Below are 19,613 nucleotides of genomic sequence, written 5' to 3'. Positions count from 1 at the left end.
TTGGAGGGTTTGCAGTCGTCGTCTCCGCTGTCGTCACGTCACGGCAAACCAGACGCCATCATAATAAAAAAGCAAGCCACATTTATTAAATAAAAAGTTCACTCCAAAGTAGAAAACTTGAGCACACACATGAAATCCACAACATCCTTTGATTGTCTGGTGTTAGTAGAAGAAAACACGATTACAACGAAAACAAAAATAAAAATAAACTATAGAGATTGGTGTGATGACGTCTGGTCTGTCTATCTACTGGTAATATGACAGAGAAAACTATTCCAGGCAGTCCTGATTGTTCCAAAACCGAGAATCACAGAGTTAACCTACGCTACAGTACATTTAATTATATGAATGAAAGTTGTAAATCTAATCATTGAAACAGCAGCAGGGAAATCCCAAGGTGTGGAAAATATTGACCTTTGGTACAAAATCAAAAGTCAAAGGTAAGGAGTGACGGGCATACAGACCTTAAATATCATCTTACCGCAACAAGAGCCAGTAGGAAGAGCTGTGTTAGTCTCTGGTTGGTTAGTAGTTACAAGCAGTAAAGGAACAGGAGGAGGAGGAGGAGGAGGAGTATTTGTTCCTGGACCAGTTTCAAGTGAAAAAACAGCAGAAGGAACTAGGAGAAGGCCGAAAAGACGAGTTAAAAAAAAGATGATCGAGGGGTTATTTGACAGAAAACAAATACGTCACAAAATATGCGCACACAAAAAAATCTGACTTTTACATTTGAAATAACTACACTTTAATAAAACCATCTCCAATTGAAAGGATGATACCAACACTGACTGCATTCAGAGTGATTGTGTGTGAAGCTATTCAAGCCTCGGCGATGCCAGTATGGACACTCTTACCATGCGTGGCGGGGTTAGTGGGTGGGTAGTTAGTGGGGGCAGGTGAAGCAGATGAGGTGCTGCTGGAGGTCTGATGAGCTACAGAGGAAGTAAACCATCAGATAGCATTTGACAGACAAACAGGCACGAGCCAATCGGAGGGCGGTTTCACCGAGTTAAAAATTCTCTAAAGTTTTACACAGAGTGAAGGTTTTGGGCATTTATGCAGTGAAAGAATTGTTGGTATGAGGTAGATTTTTCTGAGCTTCAATCTCTCTTTTTAAGTCTGTTCCACACAAGTTGACCTAATAGGAAAATTAGGTCTGCTGAGTAAGGCTCCATTTACTTGACAAGTGAAAAGCCAGCAGTTTGCCGTCTTCGATTTTCAGTTTGAAAACCCAATTTTTTTATTTTTTTGTGTGTGTTCCCTTACTGCAGCTCTATACACTTAAAAAATGGTCAGTAAAAACTATTGTCACATTTTGAAAATGATGTCCATTTCAATGGAAATTGACTTTTTGTAATTAAACCACACACACGGTGAGTACACCGACATTCGTACGGACAGACGACCAATTTGGATTTCAATTCCAGATGACTCATAACTATAAAACTACCAGGTGTCAGAAGAAAATAGACTAGAACAATGTCCAGCAGCAGTGTTTCACAAAAAGTTGCAATTTCACTGGTTTCCATGGAGACTGAGCGTTTTCAAAAAGTTCCATTATACCCCGTTGCCATGGAGACGGAGGCAGTGCTTAAAAAAAAGTTGTTCTCAGTGGTCTTGACCACCATTGTCGTGTAAACAGACACCTTAAACACAACAAAAGATTTGCATTTTCACTTGAAAAGTGAAAGGGCTGGAGTGACCACTTAAGTCTCATGAACACAAAGAACATTTGTTTTTTTCCTGTTTTTATTCAATAAAGTATTATTTGTATGAATATAAATCTCTAATGTGAACATTGGAAACTAGTTCATAAATGCATAATATCTTTTTTAGCACTTTTATGTCATATTTACTGTGCCTCTACAGTGTAAAGGCCATAAAAATATGAAAAAAAGTGTTTTGGTTTGTTTGTTCCATGTCGTCAGACGTTAGCTACCTTACCAGGTGCCGTCGTGCTGGCTGAAGCAACATTAGTAGCAGAAGATGGAGGGGTAGCCGTGCTGGTGGAGGAGGAGGCGGTGGAGGTGGTGGTGGGGGTGAGGGTGATGGTAGCAGTAGGGATAACTGATCAGCACAATAATAAGGTGGCAAGTCAGTGGCAAAAATCACACAAGAGCGCCTGACTGGTTAAAGCGTGAATAAATACAGAAAAAAGCGTCTTCATTATTAAAAATATCAAAACTGTGAATGGTAAAGTCCAAGTGAATTGTTGCTTTTTTTCTGTTCCACAGACATGTGGTAGTAAATCATTACAAAGATATTGGAGACAACTTGCAACAGATTAGATTATGAAACATTTAATTAATCCATTTGTGATAAAACAATTAAGGGTTAAATAAAATGATGGCGACACACCGTTTGCACCAAAAATACACGCAAAAATCAGCTGTCTAACTTCAAAACCCAAATTTAATTGGTCATCAGAAGTTGCAATAGAATTACTGTAATTTTTTTTATGTGGAGCTGATCTAGATTTTGATTAAAGCGATACTTCAACATTTTGGCAAATTGGCCCATCTAGGGCAATTCGGTAGTCATTTAGAACAGCATACTTACTTTTTTTGTGAGGGCGAGCTGTTGTTTATTCAGCGGTGAGTCTGAGGAGAGCTTCACGGCGGACATAATGGAAGTGGACGGTACAGTAGCTTCCCTCGTCAAACTCATCAATCCAACACAATCCAACAACCCCAAAACACACTCTGGTGGACACGTTATAATCCCCACATTCACTACGCTGTGAAATATTAATGCAAAATTACGAGATTGAGCGTTTTTTTGCGAAGATTGCTAAAACGGAACTACTTACTAAACATGGCGTCTGGGCGTAGTGATCTCAAAAGAAAAAGTAGTTCCCAATATTTGCTTCAATGTCGTAATGCTACAATATTATTTGTTGGTGTTTCACAGCGTAGTGAATGTGCGGATTATAACGTGTCCACCAAAGTGTGTTTTGGGGTTGTTGGATTGTGTATTTGATGAGTTTGACGAGGGAAGCTACTGTACCGTCCACTTCCATTATGTCCGCCGTGAAGCTCTCCTCAGACTCACCGCTGAATAAACAACAGCTCGCCCTCACAAAAAAAGTAAGTATGCTGTTCTAAATGACTACCGAATTGCCCTAGATGGGCCAATTTGCCAAAATGTTGAAGTATCGCTTTAACTAGTGAAGGTGAATTCAAAACAAAAAAAAAAAACTCCTAAAAAACAGCTATCAGCATGATGCTGGTAAATCTTCCACAGGTAACAAGCTGAGCTTTGAGCCAGTCAATACTAAGACGTACCACCAGATGGTGCAGGGACTCATGTTTACATACTGTTTTAAGACATTTTCCTAATATATAAGATTTTCCAGGTTTTTTGTTCAAATGATCACTCATCATTGTCTCTTTAAAACTTATCCAGCACAACCTAACGGTGACATTTCACACTCTGTTTGAAATATGAAAAAACAGAAAATATAACTATGTATGAAGCATTTATATTTACATGCTTTTGTAATAATTTATGAGATTTATTTTTTAAAATTGTCTCCTAATTCCATACATGAACACAAATATATGGGAGTGATTAAAACCAGCAGCATTCAGTTGGACTGAAAACATTCAAGTTTTTATTTTCAGCGTTGGAGCCAACGTTATGCTTCCCAAAACCATTGGGCTCAAGTTTCATAACATTCAATAATTAGTTCCTTCAAACAGAAAGCAGCAAAGCTGATGAGTCCTTACCAGAGGAGGAGGTGGAGGAGGCAGAGGAGGTGGAGGAGGCAGAGGAGGAGGAGGAGGAGGAGGAGAATGAGGAGCTGGCTGAGCTGATGCTGGCAGCGGTGGTGCTGATGGTTTGGGTTAGAGGCATGCTAGTGGTGGGGATGGTGGTGGAGGATGGAAATGGATTGGTGGGAGGGAGGACTGCAGATGACAAATCATATACTTTAAAGAAAGAGGATAAATCTGCTCTCTTGGTCTCTTCTGCATTTGTTACCCTTTGATCCAAGCTGGAACGAGTTGGACAGAATTTACTATATTTTCCAGAGAAGAAGTCTCACTTTTTACAGCTTTGCGAACTTGTACAGACACATATGGTCAGTGACCACTAGGCGTCACTGTATGACAACAGAATTCAAGTTCATTAAAAACAAAAAAAATTGGTGCAACTTTTTTCAGTCACTAGCAGGAAAAATCCCCACTATTCATCGTGCTTAGTTTTCTTTGTCATTTGGTTTGTCATGTGGCTCATACATCAGGATATACCCGTATGTACCACCTGTTACCACTAGATGTCACTGTATGGCAACAGAATGTTTCTACAGCACCACCCAAAGAAACCTCAGTTGATGCTGTATTTGACTGTAAGAACAAGCAAAACGTCGAAAAGAAAAGTCGCAAGGACGATCTAAAACAAAAGCAATGAAATACACAGCAGGAAATGAAAAAAGGAAAAAGCAGAAAGAGTTTTTCCGAGGCTATTTTTTTTTTTTTTTTTTTTTTTACCGACAACCCAGATTCAGGTGTGACTAATAATCCAGAGAATACAGTGAAGTCCATATTTTGCCTTTGTGCTTAGAACACTCTTTTTAACAGTCAAGGGACTTGGTTGATGTAAAATTTAATAAAATTGCATCGTTGAGATAAAAGAAGTGCACGGGACTTTTTTCGGTTAAAAAAAAAAAAAAACAGTTAACTGTGGACTTCAAATCCCAACAAGAGTTCAAAGATTTAACATCTTAATTACTGTAAGCACAAGCAAAAAATCAAAAACTCTTGGGAACATTCAGTTGGCTAAAAATAAGAGAAAAAAAGGTTAATTAAGTGAACAAAAACACGGTGGCAGATGATCCAGTTTCATTTCTCTTGAGTTAAGCACGTTGATCTGGACCAGTACATCAGGGCAGAATTAGCTTTTCCTGGGCACATAATGAATAATAGAGCTAGGAAATTAATAATGGAGGGTTTAACTTCTCAGAGGCACACGAAAACCAAAATGGCTCCAAGTAACTTCTCACAGGTCTGCTGAAAAGGCCAAATATAGCAAAAACCTCAAAGAACCGTGAAACCACGGTTAAAAATTAGGGGTAATCATTTTTCAAAGAGAACTTTCATGGGAAATAACTCTAATAGAATTCCCCTTGAAATTTACCTTAAAATCCAAGAAAAAAAGGCTAATAAAAAAAAAAAACCAGGGCTGAGGATGCCAAACCAAGAACATGTCAAGAGGTGAAAACGGTCAAAATCTGGAGGTAAACGGAGGTCAGAGGGAGGGGTATTAAATGGAGGAGGAGGAGGAGGAGGAGGAGGGTTGCTTACCGTGGGTGTTGGCATTAGTAGCATGGATGGTGTTAGTGGAGTCAGTGGATGAGGTGGCGGGAGAGGAAGCAGCTGGTGGTATTGACAGGGGTGGTGATGGGATGAGACACACAGAGAGAAAGAGATGCAGAAGCTGATGAGCGCTGGCATTGAACTCCTTCAAAGAAAGAGGACGGCGCAGACCAGTCGTTTTTTCTTTTCAGCTTGACTCGCGTTCAGGATGCACTGACTGGCCTTTTTTCAGACGACAAGCACCAAGTGACTTGCCGATACCGAGTACTGATATGAGTGTTAATCATAATTCACGTTCCATATACAAATGACATGAGAAGGCCATGCGCCGCTCAGGCGTCGGCATCCATCTATAGTCTGCTGTATCGGAGCCGACACTGGTACTGATAGTTTTATCCCGACCTCACGTACACTGAAACACACCTCCAGTGACCACCACTGATCAGTAAGAGCATAAAGCAACCGAGGAAGCCAACAAGTCCAGAGTGTGACCATAACTTGTTCGGAAGGAGGGTACAAATAGTGAAGAAACCTTTTGGGGAACACATTTATTGCCCCCAGCGCGTCTTCTTTCCTGATACGAAGCACGTAGATTCTCTCAAGGGATGAATATTTATAATTCGAGTCGTGGACCTTCAGCGCTTTAACAGATCCAGGGGTGCTGCTCTCCAGCTGACCCCCCCTCAGGTCCACACAGTGGTCAAGTCCCACGTAGACCGCGTATGCATGTGAGCGTCGGCGCTCTCCCATGGCCTGTTGACCTGCCCAGTTTAGTTCTATTCTGCAACAAGCTGCAGTTAAACTGCCTCCACTTCCGTCCCTCCTCACCAGCTCGGCCACACAAAAACTGACCTTTAGAAAAATGTCCCTCAGAGGTCTCTGTAGCTCTGGATAGTGTGAGAACTGACATTTCAGGAGCGGAGCTGGCGCCCGCCCCCCCCCCGCGCTACCGTTCTGACCGAGTTCGAGGGGTAAGTCCCACACGACGCGACCTCCCGGACCCGGGACGGCTGGCCCGGCGCCGGGGTTTCTTCTGACTTGGTGTGCGGACGGCACTGAGCTGAGCAGCGCTCCGGGCTGCTTCAGCTTCATATGTTCTCCTCAGGACATCCAGCAGGTCAGTTAAGGAGAGCTTCACAAACAGAGCACATCTGAGGAGAGTCTTGTTTGCTGTGTTTGTGGAGAATGAGTGGTCCAGGGCAAAATGCTTATTGAACTGTTTGCTACACTCCATTTTTTTTTTTTTCTTTAACAACTGAACTTATCAAGAGGAGCTGACTTTAAGCGAGCAGGAGTGGATCGACCAACCTGTGGGAGATTTCTGTCCTGACTTGACTTGTTTTTCCATTACAAGCCCAGCCAACGTCATCGAAAGTGGCTGGAAATCATAAAACGGAGGAATTTTTAAAGTCTTAAAATGTATCCTTACCAGGAAGGCTTCTTGAAAACAGAACATTTTCAAGTCTTTCTCTAGTTGTTTATATCCAAGAACCAAAGACAAAATATTCCCGCAACAGAGGTCGACTTGAAAATGTAAAATACGCCTCATTTCTCTGTGTAAATGAACCGAAAACATTATGACCGACAACAAGATGCGAAAAGCTTAATGCGATAAACAATCACAGCAAAATGAAAAAAACAAAAAACAAAAAAAAACTCAAGAACGAAATTACTTTTTTCACTATTCAGGTCCCTTTTGCTAATTCGGATCTACATTAGTTAAACCTTCCCTTTCTCTCTCTTGCCCTCCCTCCTTCAAGGATCTTCCTCTTCCATGCTGCTACAAGCATTTAGAAATGAGTCACTAAATGTGTTACCGTCCAAACTAACGGCATCAGTAGAATCCGTTCATCACAGAACTGGCAACGACTTCATACTACTACTTCATAAAATGGCAGAAATTTCTCAAGAAACTTTTAAAATGGCCTTATAACCATTTATGCTCCCCCACGAAAAAAAAAAAAAAAAACACCAGAAAAGCAAGGAAACATGTAGAAATGCACATTTTCCAGAACAAGCAGCAAAATCCAGGAGCAACACACCAGAAGGTGAAGATGATGGAGAAGGTTATGTAGACATTTGAATGAATAAAAGATGTTAGAACCTTTTGTAGAACAGTCCAGACAAACATGTGAACGAGGTCTGTGTGTTCTCCCTCCACCGTTTCTCTCAGAACACGGAGTGCATGAAGTTATGAAACAGAGAAGCTCACGAAGCTTCGCTCCAACGTACCGCCGACTAAACCCGAACCCTCTAATCAGATCATCAACACGGCGACGCCTCTTCCTCCAATCCCAGCAGGATTTCAGTCAGATGAGGCCGGTCCAATCAGATAGCAGTGTTTACATGAGATTTCAACAGGATCAGTTTTATCTAGGGTTCTTTGGTTCTTTTTTAGTGTGCCTTATCTGTAATCAAATCACTTTACCTTTAACCGACCCGTCATCGCTCCGCTTTTCTAATTTCACCCAGACAGAGCCGATCAAACTTCTCTCATCTCCTTCCTCGTCTCAGGAAGTGGCTCCATGTACCTGGAAGCTACGGATACTCCGTGCTGAAGCAGTCCAGAGTCGACTGTGTTCAAGGCTTTGGGGGAACATGGAGGATCAGAGCTGCCAAACCCCTGAACTGCTCTTTGGGGGGTTTAGAAGCCTGCAGGAGCTGCTGGGATTTTAAAGACGTCTTAACAAGGCACAGAAAGTAAAAAACCCACTGAACTGATCACTGAGAGCAGCAGAAGGGGAGATGTATTGGTTCTCTGGGTTTGAGTCCCTCCAGGTTCGGCCGTATTAAATATGTAGGCGGTCACGGAGGAAAAGCTCAGTCCTGTTTATCATTGTTGGCAGCAGGTCAGCCCTTCCATTTTCCCTGTACTTCAGTGGATAATTCATCACATAAACACAATGTTCAGTCCCACATGACAGAGTACCTGAAGTCAGCGTTCACTCTGACTTCATGAAAAATAGGCCGGGAAGTAAACTGACGTATTCCCTAAACTCTGGAAATTACATATTCCATCCGTCCTCCCATTCCTCGCCAATTACATTGTCAAACACGTCTTTGCCGTCCTTTCACTCGTCCGTCCTGCCAGCTCCTTACATCTTTCCCAACCCTCAAGCAGCCAGACAGAAGAGGCATTTACAGATTTTTTTTTTGAAGGTTTTTGACAGTTTGCTAAACTAATAGCACCTGAATGCAAAAAAAAAAAAGAGTCGGATTTCTGCAATGGCCTTCTTTTCTGAAAAGGAACCTTTCAGCCAACACTCCGCTCCCGCATGATTTAGCAAATTGCAGATCAAAACATGTCTCAATATTTGGGTGGAAAGGTTTCAACTGAAATACTGGCTTTTATTCAGTCAAAAGAGCTGTCACTCGCTGGCCACCGCCAGACTGATCCTCTTTTGTTAATATTTTTCTTACAGCACCCAATCATTTCTGGAATCCATCAGGTTTTTGTTTTTCTGGTTTTGGATCATTTCTTTTACAGACAGAAGAAATACTGAAAAATATTGAATAATAATCATAGTTGAGAGAAAGTGAAAGATATGAGATTGAAACAATAAGCAGAGACGATATAAAGAAAATCAAACGCATGCCTGAGTTATACATTAAAGAAGAATTTAAATCCTCACATTATATGTTCAGTGAATGAATTTCGGCTGGTTTGGAGGTGTGTTGACTTGTCCTACCTGGGCAGCCCTGTCCGGGGGAGTCGCAGCTGGTTGTGACAGGAGTGTTGCTGGGCAGAGACACACCTTAGGAAAAGAAAAAAGTTACAATCAGATAAAAATATTAAAAATATTTCTTTTGAAAATTTTTACACTGATGAATCAAACTGGTGTCATAAAGGACATAACCCAATTGAATCCGTTTTTTTATTTTCTTGGACTGAAACCACAATAGAGAATTTTTTCTTCCTCCTCGCTACTCTTCACTCTGCTCACATCTCTTCCCTCACAGCCTTGCTTCTTTGTTCCTCTTAAATCCTCTGCAGATCCTCCAGCGCACCGTCGTGTCGCGGGAGAAGACGTAACAAGCCGCCGGTGAGAGGAAACGGACACCGCAGTGAAACGATTCGAGTGCGCTCTCCACCGCTCATCGCTCCTCAGCTTCACCCGATGGGAGGCCTTATTGCTGCATCTCACGTTGATATTTCACACATGATGCATACAGATGACAGTTATGAGGTCTTTATTCAGAGATATTACCTTCTTTTTAAAGCAAATACACAAAAAAAAAAAAAAAAAAAAAAAATTAATTTGGTGAATCCACAAGCTGAAGTTGCTTTGGGTTGAAATTAAAATAAATATGTGGTTAAAAACAATAGAGAGAAAACATTTGAATCTTTTTAAAATAATTTGAAGCAAAAACTGGTGGGAAATGCCAGTAATTGTGAATATACAGATTTCTAAAAAATAATTTCGGAGCAAAAATGTTAACGTGCTGTGAAAACAGCAACGGAGACAATAGACATGATCTTTGCACTCTTTATCTAAACTATTATCGCTTGAGATGAATATAATGTGCAGGAGCTTTTCTGCATCACCAGTCATGGAAACTCATTTTATTCATTGAACAGTTAATTTATAGGAGAAATCTGGATGATCAAACATCCTCTTTAGGATAATAATAAGATAAAATAGTAATTTCACATCACATGTTGTAAAATTAACTATCAAACTGTAGGTATCGAGTAAGAGAAGCATCTCAATGAATCCTGAGTGAAACGATCAAAAACACATTTCCCTCTCGGTGTGAAGAGAAGCAGTTTGTTTGTTCGTCACTGCGCCTCCATCGGGGGGTCGGGTGGTGACAGCCGCCGATCAGCTGTAATTAAACTAACGACTCGGCAGCAGCGGGCGTAATTCTCCTTCAGCAGTGGAGAAAGAATGCTTATCATTCACACAGCGGAGGAAATATTCTGCATACTGGCAACAAATATTCAGCTCATTAAGCCTTTCAGTGGGAAAACATCTCACTTCGAGCTGACAAAAACTGGAATCATGAGTAAATGAAAGAAGCACTGTTGTTTTTCACCAGTAGGGGAGGCAGAGAGCTCTAATGTACGCAGAATTAGGAAGGACATAAGTGAACATTATGATATTCTAATCTCAAAGGCTGTGATGATCAAATGATGCCAAAGAAATTCAGATTTGAGGGAATAAAAAACATAAAGAAGCAATGCATTTGGAGTCTTCAAATATAAACACACGAGTTTAGGAAGTAAAGACGTAAATCCTAGTGTAGGCAGAACCTGTTCAGACCACAATGTTTCAAGTGAAAACATTTTTATATTTTCACGTTTTTGTTTCAGGAAAGTTTTGTGTTCAGAAGGAAACGTTTTGAGAGTGATTTCTGTTTCCATGGAAATGACTGAAGATGATGGCGATAGAATGCCATGTGTTGGCCCCGTTGGTTGTTTTTGTAATGAAACCACACACACACACACACACACACACACACACACACACACACACACACACACACACACACACACACACACACACACACACACACACCCAACACACAGAGCCGGCGGCAGCTCCATCATTAGCACAACGAACAGTCACATAAAAACTGCATCAAGCGGTTCACACTCTTTTCTGGGCCTCATAAAGAAAAGGCACGGACGTTTTCAAGGTAAACAGAATCAAACACACCTCCGTCAGTGGAAGGAAAAACAAGAACGAGGAGCACTTTGAGCCAGTAAACATCTACCGTGACGGCAACATGTGACGAGCACTTTAAGCATTCCTCCTACCGAGGTGTCTTTGAATCTCTCTGAGGTGATTACAACAAGAAGCAAAGACCCCCTGTTGTCACGGCAGCGATTCAATGTGTCTTTTTTCCTCTTATAATTATCATAATAAAGTGTCTAACTGGTGCATCACCTGCACTTCAAAAGACTGTCTGGACATGACACCTAGAGAGGAATGTACTGGCTCTGTTCTTTAAGGAGCTGAAAAATCAAGTTACTTGGAAAAGATGACTTGCTGGACTTCCCATCTCGAGAACGGCTTGGGCTAGTGCTAATGCTAAAGCTAACAGCTGGCGTGCGAGCAGGTTGGAAAAACGGCAGGGCTGCAGTGTTCATATCCTTCCACCAAAGCAGTAATTAGACACTAATGCTGTGGCATTCAAGACAGGTGGTGGTGTTGGTCCTGACTCTGTCTTGGCCCTGTCTTTTCTTGGTCTTGACTTTGTCTTGGTCTTGGGATGCTCTCGTCTTGGTCTCGACTGTCTTTCCTTGGTTGTGACTCTGTCTTTTTCCCCATCTTGGTCCTGATCTTGACACTGTCTCAGTCCCTTAAAGTCTTGGTCTTGACTGTCTCAGACCTTTCTTTTCTTGGTTTAGCATCTGTCTTGGTCTTGGGATGCTCCTGTCTTGGTCTTGACTCTGTCTTGGTCTTGAGATGCTCTCGTCTTGGTCTTGACTCTGTCTTGGTCTTGGGATGCTCTTGTCTTGGTCTGAACTCTGTCTTTCCTTGGTTTTGACTCTGTATTGGCCTCGTCTTGGTCTCGACTCTGTCTTGGTCTTGGGATGCTCTGGTCTTTTCTTGGTCTTGACACTGTCTCAGTCCCTTAAAGTCTTGGTCTTGACTCTGTCTTGGTCTTGGGATGCTCTGGTCTTTTCTTGGTCTTGACACTGTCTCAGTCCCTTAAAGTCTTGGTCTTGACTCTGTCTCAGACATGTGTGGCTGTAACTCACTGCTCAGTGGGTGGCACAGCTGTTTCAAGTCCTTTTCAGAAAGCTATTGACCACTGGAGCTAAAGTTAGGGCCACTTGAGACAGAAACGATCCAAAAACACTAAACGCAGCCACTATAAAAGTTCCATTAGCGAGGAGTGTGTGTTTCAGTGTTTGTGAGATTTAAAAAGATTTCCAGTCCAAACGGCGCTGGCTTCAAACGGGACGTCGTCTGCCTGCTCTCATCCAGACTGAAATCCCGTAAACAGACAGGAAGCGCGGCTGCAGAGACAAAAAAGGAACTCTTCACTGGAATCACAGCTAATTTACCATCAAACTGCACCCAGAGTGAAAATACAGTCAGTGACGTCTGCATCACGTTCATGGGAGGAAACATTTGATAAAGTGCTAAATTAATTTTTCTGCGCTGTATTAAGAAATATGTCCACAAAGCTTGGAAAAAAAATCCTTTATTAAAACCAAAAGTGACAGAAATCTGCAGGTTGAGGCCCATGTGTGACAGCAAACTTATTAAACATTTGTTGATGGACACTAATTTGTGGAAACATTCAGGTGATCCACATTATTTTAATATTTTTTGGAAAGAAATCAGTGATTATTCTTCCTGGTTTGGATTGATTAAAAGCTTGTTAAACATCAACAGGGGAGTGTTCCCGTGACATTTGCCGTCAGCGACCCCTATCTGACCCTGTGTGGCCTCTTGTTTGCAGAGAACATGTGAACTGATGGTGACATCGGATGATTTTTAATCTCTCCAGAGCAGAAATCCAACGTGAGACATGTTATTCTGCTAATTAATCCTCTGTTAGTTTTTTGCTGCTACTGCAGTTAATATCCAGGTTCCCCCTCTGGGACCAATTAAGTCTGTTTCTCCTTTACTCTGCTCGAGGATCTTCGGGCCAAAATGTAATTCTACTCCATTACGTTTTTTTTCTTTTTGGTTTTTCCAGAAGCCGTTGTGTTTTATTAATGTTGTATTTGTGTGTTTTCTCCAAAATCTTAACGTGGTGTGAAAAAGGAAGTGTTTTTTAAAAGGTCAACATATGTGCAGTAGTTGAACACAATTTCTTATCCAGTTTTTCAGTGTAATGGTTGTAATTGTATTTTTTAAAACCTTTTTACTCTCTGATTAAGACAACGTCTTCATACTGGAAGAAAAAGTACATATAAATAGTAAACACTGACTTCAATGTTATTATTTCTGAGTTTTATTAGGCCCAAAATACTATTCTAAAATGATTAATAGATACAGAAGCTTATAATTGCAGTTACTGAAGTTTCAGGGGGCTTGAAATTTTTTGCTCCATCAGTCAAATAGGGTAAAAACTTAAAAAAAAAAAAAAAACAACAACACAAAAAACAGCCGGACAACTTAATTTAAAAAAATGTGAAACTAACCGTGTGGAAAATACAGGAATCCTTAATTTCAGAAACAAATATTAGTTTTGAGAGGCGTTCAAGTTCAAAACTCCTAAAGTAAGTATTTGTGTATAAATACAACAATATTTATTGGGTCCAGAATTTCACCATCAAATCTTTCCTTCGCCTTGTTTGGCTGCATGCAGCCTGTTAGAAATTCATCCGACAGGTGTGAAGTTCGCATGCCGGGTCTGAAAGCAGGACGTCTTCATGTTTGTGAGCTTCGAAGGCTGCAGGTTATGGAGCATTTCAGCGGCTTTATCACATTTTGCAGATGATACTATGCTTTGTTAACGAAAGACCTCCATATTCTGACTTTAATTAGAAAAAATAAAATAAGCTGCAGTACATTCTCCGACATGCATTAAAGCTCCGTTAGCACAGACACACACTCAGTAGCAGGGTGTTAGCAGCACTCACCACTAGTTGGCGCAGCAGTGGTTAAGTACGTGCAATGAGGGTAGCAGACTGTAAAGAGAAGGACAGATTAGTGGACATCGGTCAACAAAACAACTTTAGCTTCGAGAGACGAGACAAAATGTCGTCGGCTAGTAACATGTAAGTGAATAACTGAAGGAGAAAGCAGCAAACGCACAGGATGGAGTCAAAGAGTCAAAACAATCGTTTTTTGTAAACACATGAGTAAAAACAGGATGAGTTTGTAGGACTGATCATGTTACCGGCAGATTCGTCACACACAACTGACAAACTCTGACATGTTTTTATGCCTTTTAACAAGATTAATCGGTGAATTCAGACAGTTTTACACGAACCGTCAGTACACTTTCTTACTTCCTGTTGTTTTAAACCACAAGCTGCAAAAAGGTTTGCTTCATCAGATTCAGCTTCAGGATTCAATTTTCTTCCCTTGTGCATTAAAAAAAAAGAGACTCCTCTAATGGCAGCAAAGGAAATAATAAAATTTATAAAGTGAAGGTTTTCTGGAATTAAAATGGTCAAAAGAAGAAAATTGTTATTTTACGGGAAAAAATGCACTTTGTATATTGAATCTAAGAAAGCTAGAGGTTCACATTTTCCTTATTGATTTAATGTTTTTGTTTGTGTGTTTTATTGCTCTTGTTTACACTATTTGTGCACTTGAATGTAAAGTCACCAAAGTTTTCTATAGGAGATCTCGCTGCACTTTTGTCTAAACTGTACTTAATCACAAGTTGATGTACACATATATTCTGTATAAAACATTAAAAAAAGTAGTGGTTATTTTTAAACCATATTTATTTTTTTCCTAATAAATGTATTAAGATTTAACTTTTTAGAGCATCTGTGATTAAAGCACATTTTTCTGTGGAATTTCAGAGCACGGTAAGAGTTTCCTGGTCTTGTGAGCCTTGCGAGTCTTTTATTTGAACTGAACACATCATTTTTACATGTCTTGCTTAAATCACAGTTGCGCAAATGTGACAGGGATATTGAAAGCATTTATTAATTTTGATATGTAATAATGAGTAAAAGTTCATGCTTTGTACATCTGCACTGTTAGTAAGACACTTTGCTAGCATTAGAACATTTTCGTATTTATTTATTTAATCTGTTTCTGGAGAATATCACCTTATTCTCTATTCCAATTTCCAATTTAAGATTTTGGCAGAGCATAATTTACAGTCAGTCATTGCAAACGGCACCTCAGACTATACATCATACTGGGTGCAACATTCAGGACTGGCCACATTTCAAGCGCTTCAAAACACTATTGAATCACAGTTATTTCAGTAATTATGCTGCATTACTTCCTCTCCTGTCTTGTTGGGAAAATGGCTACACACTGCTATGAATGACATGCTGGACTTTACACTCAGACTGCTTTCCATTAACATAATGGAAGTGGACTTCAAAACATCCAAACACAATATAATCCAGGATTTTAACAGTGCATTTCAGACGGTTAGAAAGCCCGATAATACTTCCAGTATGTGTCTGTCTCCAATATAAATGCAGAAAAGTATGCTGGCTTTGTCTACATCCAGAATAAATGTGATGGACTATGCATGGCGTTCTGTGTTTTCTCACTAAACATTGGTTCTGGATGGGAATGTGCCGTAAATACGCCGTTACACAGAGAAACCTCTGACTAGTGAAAACAAATCTATATACGCGCAGCCTTTTGCAAAATCATTACAAATCCCAGAGCAGGGTTTCTTTTATCTCCTCTCAGCTGACACCAGGGGGGCTCGGTAAGAGTACTCCACTTTAGAGTGTAGGAACACGGCCGACATCAAAGAAGCCATTCAGACGGCTCATAATGCGTCTCTGTGTCGGCGTGGATCTCAGCAGATAGCGTTTCACGGAAAGAAGGAAAAGCTAATGCAAACTTCCCGACTGTGCAGCGGAGTCAGGAAGCACAGTGCAGAATCATGCATTTCTCAAAAACCACGGCAAGTCTCTGAGGCATTCTCACACACACACACACACACACACACACACACACACACACACACACACACACACACACACACACACACACACACACACACACACACTGCAGCAGTGGGTACAGTGCTGGCAGAGACTTCCCTCAAACCGCTGCGGCTAACCTCCTGCGGCTACACACTCATTTACAGCACTTTAACCAAGAAGTACCACTCTGTGGGCACACACACAGACACACTGAAACCAACCGGTGTGTGCGCTGCTACGCATGCATGCACGCTGGATTTCTGACGGCGCTGCGTTCAAAAACGCTGCGATAGATCTATTGCAGTCGACTAGTTCACGACGTTTTCCTTTGGTGGACACGCTGCTGAATTTGTGTTCTTCGGTGTTTGCCTGCAATAATTTAACGTCGCGCCTCTGTTGTTGACTGGCCGGGGGAGCGGGAGTCACGATGTGTGACCGGCTGGAGCTGATTAACTTACCGGTCGTGGTCACGACAAAACCACAATCAGGCTGATTATAATTTTCCATCCTGATGGCAAACACACTCAGACACTTAACACTGGAATGCCGTTTGTGTGTGTGTGTGTGTGTGTGTGTGTGTCACTGAGAGAGAATGACAAAATCATTTTGTAATATAATTTTTAGCTTGTTACACAGCTGTCTTTTCTCTTGTAATACCACACTGTACCATTAGGTGGTGCACCGAATCAAGTCTCTTATTGCATTTTAGTAACTGAAGAAACAGCAGCGACTGACCTGAATGTGAGAAATAAAAATACTTCCAGTCACTGTAGAAAAGTGGCATCACTTAAAACACACAAACTGTACCTTTATTTACAGAAATAAACATTAAAACATCATTAATTTTATCACCGATCCCAAGGTTGAGCTTATTATTGAGATATTGCTCAAAGACATTATGCAAAACTTTGTATCCCTTTTATTTGTTTTAATTTGGGTAATGGAGCGTCTCCAAGTTGATGGAGTCTAATTGCTTTTAAATTTATGTGAATAATTTAGATTTGCTGAGCAGATGTCTGTTTTATAACAAGCTGTATATTATTCTTAAATGGAATTTAATACTTTAAAGCTTGTTTTTTTTTTTTTTCTTTTTCAAACCGTGACGGGTGCCAGTTTGACTTGACACCACCATTGTTGTTGCAGAGTTGCAGCATTTCAGCTGAAGCGTGTCTGCGTCCGTCCCGGTGCCGGAGGCCGACGTTACTCACTGCAGCTGAGCGTGGCGTCGGTCTGAGCCATGGTGGACGGGATGGTCCAGTGGCTGTTGTCCCAGTCGATGACGTTTCCCACGGCGTCGCAGGTTAGAGCTGCCAGCTGCTGCATGGTCATCGCGTAATCCCAAAGCCGCAGGTTGTAGATGTTTCCATTGAAGCTTTGCTGCCCTGGAGAAAAAAAATAAAATAAAAAGAAACTCCATGAGCTTGATCTGCTGGAAAATCTTTGCTCGAAGCGGTGACACTCCAAACTCCACCTCACCTCCTAACTGGAAGTTCCCGCCGGCCGGCACCGAGCGGCCGGCAGAGTCGCCGCAGGTCTGTCCCTTCAGCTGCCCGTAGTGATAAACCTCCACCCGGCCGCCGGACGACGACCAGATGACGCAGAAGGACTTCATGGCGGAGGTGAAGTCGTCGGGGGACAGGATGCCGTCCATGGGGCACTCCGCCTCGTCCACCGTCAGCCTCATCTTGTTCTTGTCGGCGCCCAGACTCAGAACCACGCTGTCATCGGCGTCGGAGTAGGTGAAGAGGGACTCTTTCTGTTTGGAAACACGGAAATGGTTTTAAATGTGACCAGAGCGGCTCCAGCTGTGAAGTTTGGACAGAAGTCTTGATCAGGGTGTTTGTTGCTCTGAATATTTAAATTGTGCCAATAATAAAATTGACAGGCCAAATCCTCACACGACAGACGAGGAGAGTGTGAAGAAACCACTGCAGGAATGTGCCAGTCTGAAACGCTAATGCTGCTTTTCTGCACATTAATCGGTTTGTCCTTTATTCTCACCTCTCTCTCCTCATTATTCAATTTCACAATATCACATTTGATTTATTCCTGGCTGTCTGATTCCATTAATCCTGGGGTTTGCAAGTCTGACCCTGTGTGACCTTTGATTAGCCAGAGCTTTGCTTTTGGTTTCCTCTACGCTTTACAGAGTGGCTCATTCTGACGCTCCTTTAAAACTGTGATCAGACAACTTCGAATCAGGTAAAGACGTGCTCTGGAATCTCTGGATTACAATAGGTTAATAGTCTTGGATGAGGAAACCCTTGATATGGCCCAGAACCCAGAATCATACAAGATTCATGGTATCACATCACCTTAGTTATTTTTGGTTTTAACCAGGATTTAAACACTTCTCCCACATATATATTATTCCGAATGTCAATTTCGAGCACTGGACCCACTATAAATTTGTTTCATCGTAGATGTCCTGCCACAGTCATGTGGAAGAAAGTCTGAACCTAGAGTTCTAGAAAAGTCAGGCTTCCACAGTTGAAGCTTTGTCTGAGACTGTGAGGTTTATGCGTTTGATCTCTCCGTTAAGACAGAGCACAGTTTTCTGAAGTGAGCATTTAATATTCTGAAGCATTATGAGTTTTTTCTAAACAGAACTGGAAGCAGACGTGGTGTTTGTCTCCATATCATATCTGTCAGTTTTGGGTTTTCCTTTATTTTCAGTTGCCACCTCTCCACCTTCCAGCATTCTTCATGGTCTCAGTAACAATTTTACTCAACCTCATTCATCTCAAAAGGATTTAGGGACGAAAAACGTGTGAAATAAGTGAAATCTTGTGGCCTGAACCTGTTTCTTGCTGCTGCGCTCCACCTCGAAGCACACGGTCAGCTGGCTGAGCGCCGGGATGGAGACGGAGTCCGCCACCTCGGTGACGTCGCTGTTGCCGTTGGTTATTTTCACCTTCTGGTTCCTCAAAGCAACGGCAACTAGGTGGAGGAGAAAAGATGGAAGAAAGGAAAGGACGCACGAAAAAAAGGACGCATAAAAGAAAATGATTGAAAGGTGAAAGTGGAAATAAAAGAAGGGCAATATTGAAAGAGGCAGAACAGACACATTTGGTAAAGTCAAAAGGTGGAAAATATTGTAAAACCAACAAGGAAATATGAAATAGTGAAGAAAAATGTGAGATATAATGAAAGGACAAGAGAAGGTTGATGAAATGAAGGGAAAAAAACGGCGTGCCAAACGCAACAGTGTGCAGAGATATCAAATAAATGGAAGAAGGAATGAAGGTCGAATGAGAAGAAAACAAGGAAGAAGGGAAGAAAAAACATTCAGAAAATTAAATCAATCAGAGGCAGATTAAAAAAATCCTCTTTTCTTGTTATTCTTAAAATCTGTTAAATAAACATGATTCTATCTTAAGCTGATTATGAGCACAGAGTCGAGTCGCGTCATTAAAACTTTTAAACTGATCTTTCGAGAAAGCAAGTTTGAAATAACATTTAAAAACAGAAAGAAGAAGCACCGATCAGCCATAACATTAAGACAACTTGACTCATCAGACTCGAGCTGAAACATCTGGAGACAGACGCTCGAGATGAAGGCTGAAGGCGACCATCAGCATCAATGATCCCGTCACTCGTTCATCGCCTTCCATGTCTTGAACCACATCTGATGGGGAACACTCCACAGGAGCTGCAGTTTTTGAACCGTTTATCCATTTGTTTGCATCTAATGTCGACTTTAAGGACAAATCAGGTGCAGTGGCAGATACGATCAGTGCTCCCTCACGCCAGTG

At 41.4% G+C, this 19,613-nt stretch overlaps 1 protein-coding gene across 3 annotated transcripts in view; it reads right to left on the bottom strand.

Annotated features, from left to right (window-relative positions):
* adgrg6 (adhesion G protein-coupled receptor G6) overlaps positions 1 to 19,613 on the bottom strand; it is an 80,988-nt gene that overhangs the window by 25,786 nt on the left and 35,589 nt on the right. For 2 of the 3 annotated variants that reach the window (XM_030110406.1, XM_030110408.1), the window contains exons 4-8: positions 18,659 to 18,798; positions 17,335 to 17,614; positions 17,067 to 17,240; positions 13,864 to 13,911; positions 9,005 to 9,070 (exon numbers count right to left, since the gene is read on the bottom strand). In XM_030110406.1, coding sequence (XP_029966266.1) covers positions 9,005 to 9,070; positions 13,864 to 13,911; positions 17,067 to 17,240; positions 17,335 to 17,614; positions 18,659 to 18,798 — 708 coding nt within the window. The remainder of the gene's footprint in view (positions 1 to 9,004; positions 9,071 to 13,863; positions 13,912 to 17,066; positions 17,241 to 17,334; positions 17,615 to 18,658; positions 18,799 to 19,613) is intronic. The other variant, XM_030110407.1, reaches the window with a different exon arrangement.

The sequence above is a fragment of the Salarias fasciatus genome, chromosome 15, assembly GCF_902148845.1.
Source record: "Salarias fasciatus chromosome 15, fSalaFa1.1, whole genome shotgun sequence".
NCBI lineage: Eukaryota > Metazoa > Chordata > Actinopteri > Blenniiformes > Blenniidae > Salarias > Salarias fasciatus.
The sequence above is the reverse complement of the archived record's forward strand: the minus strand, read 5'-3'. Positions and strand labels throughout refer to the sequence as shown.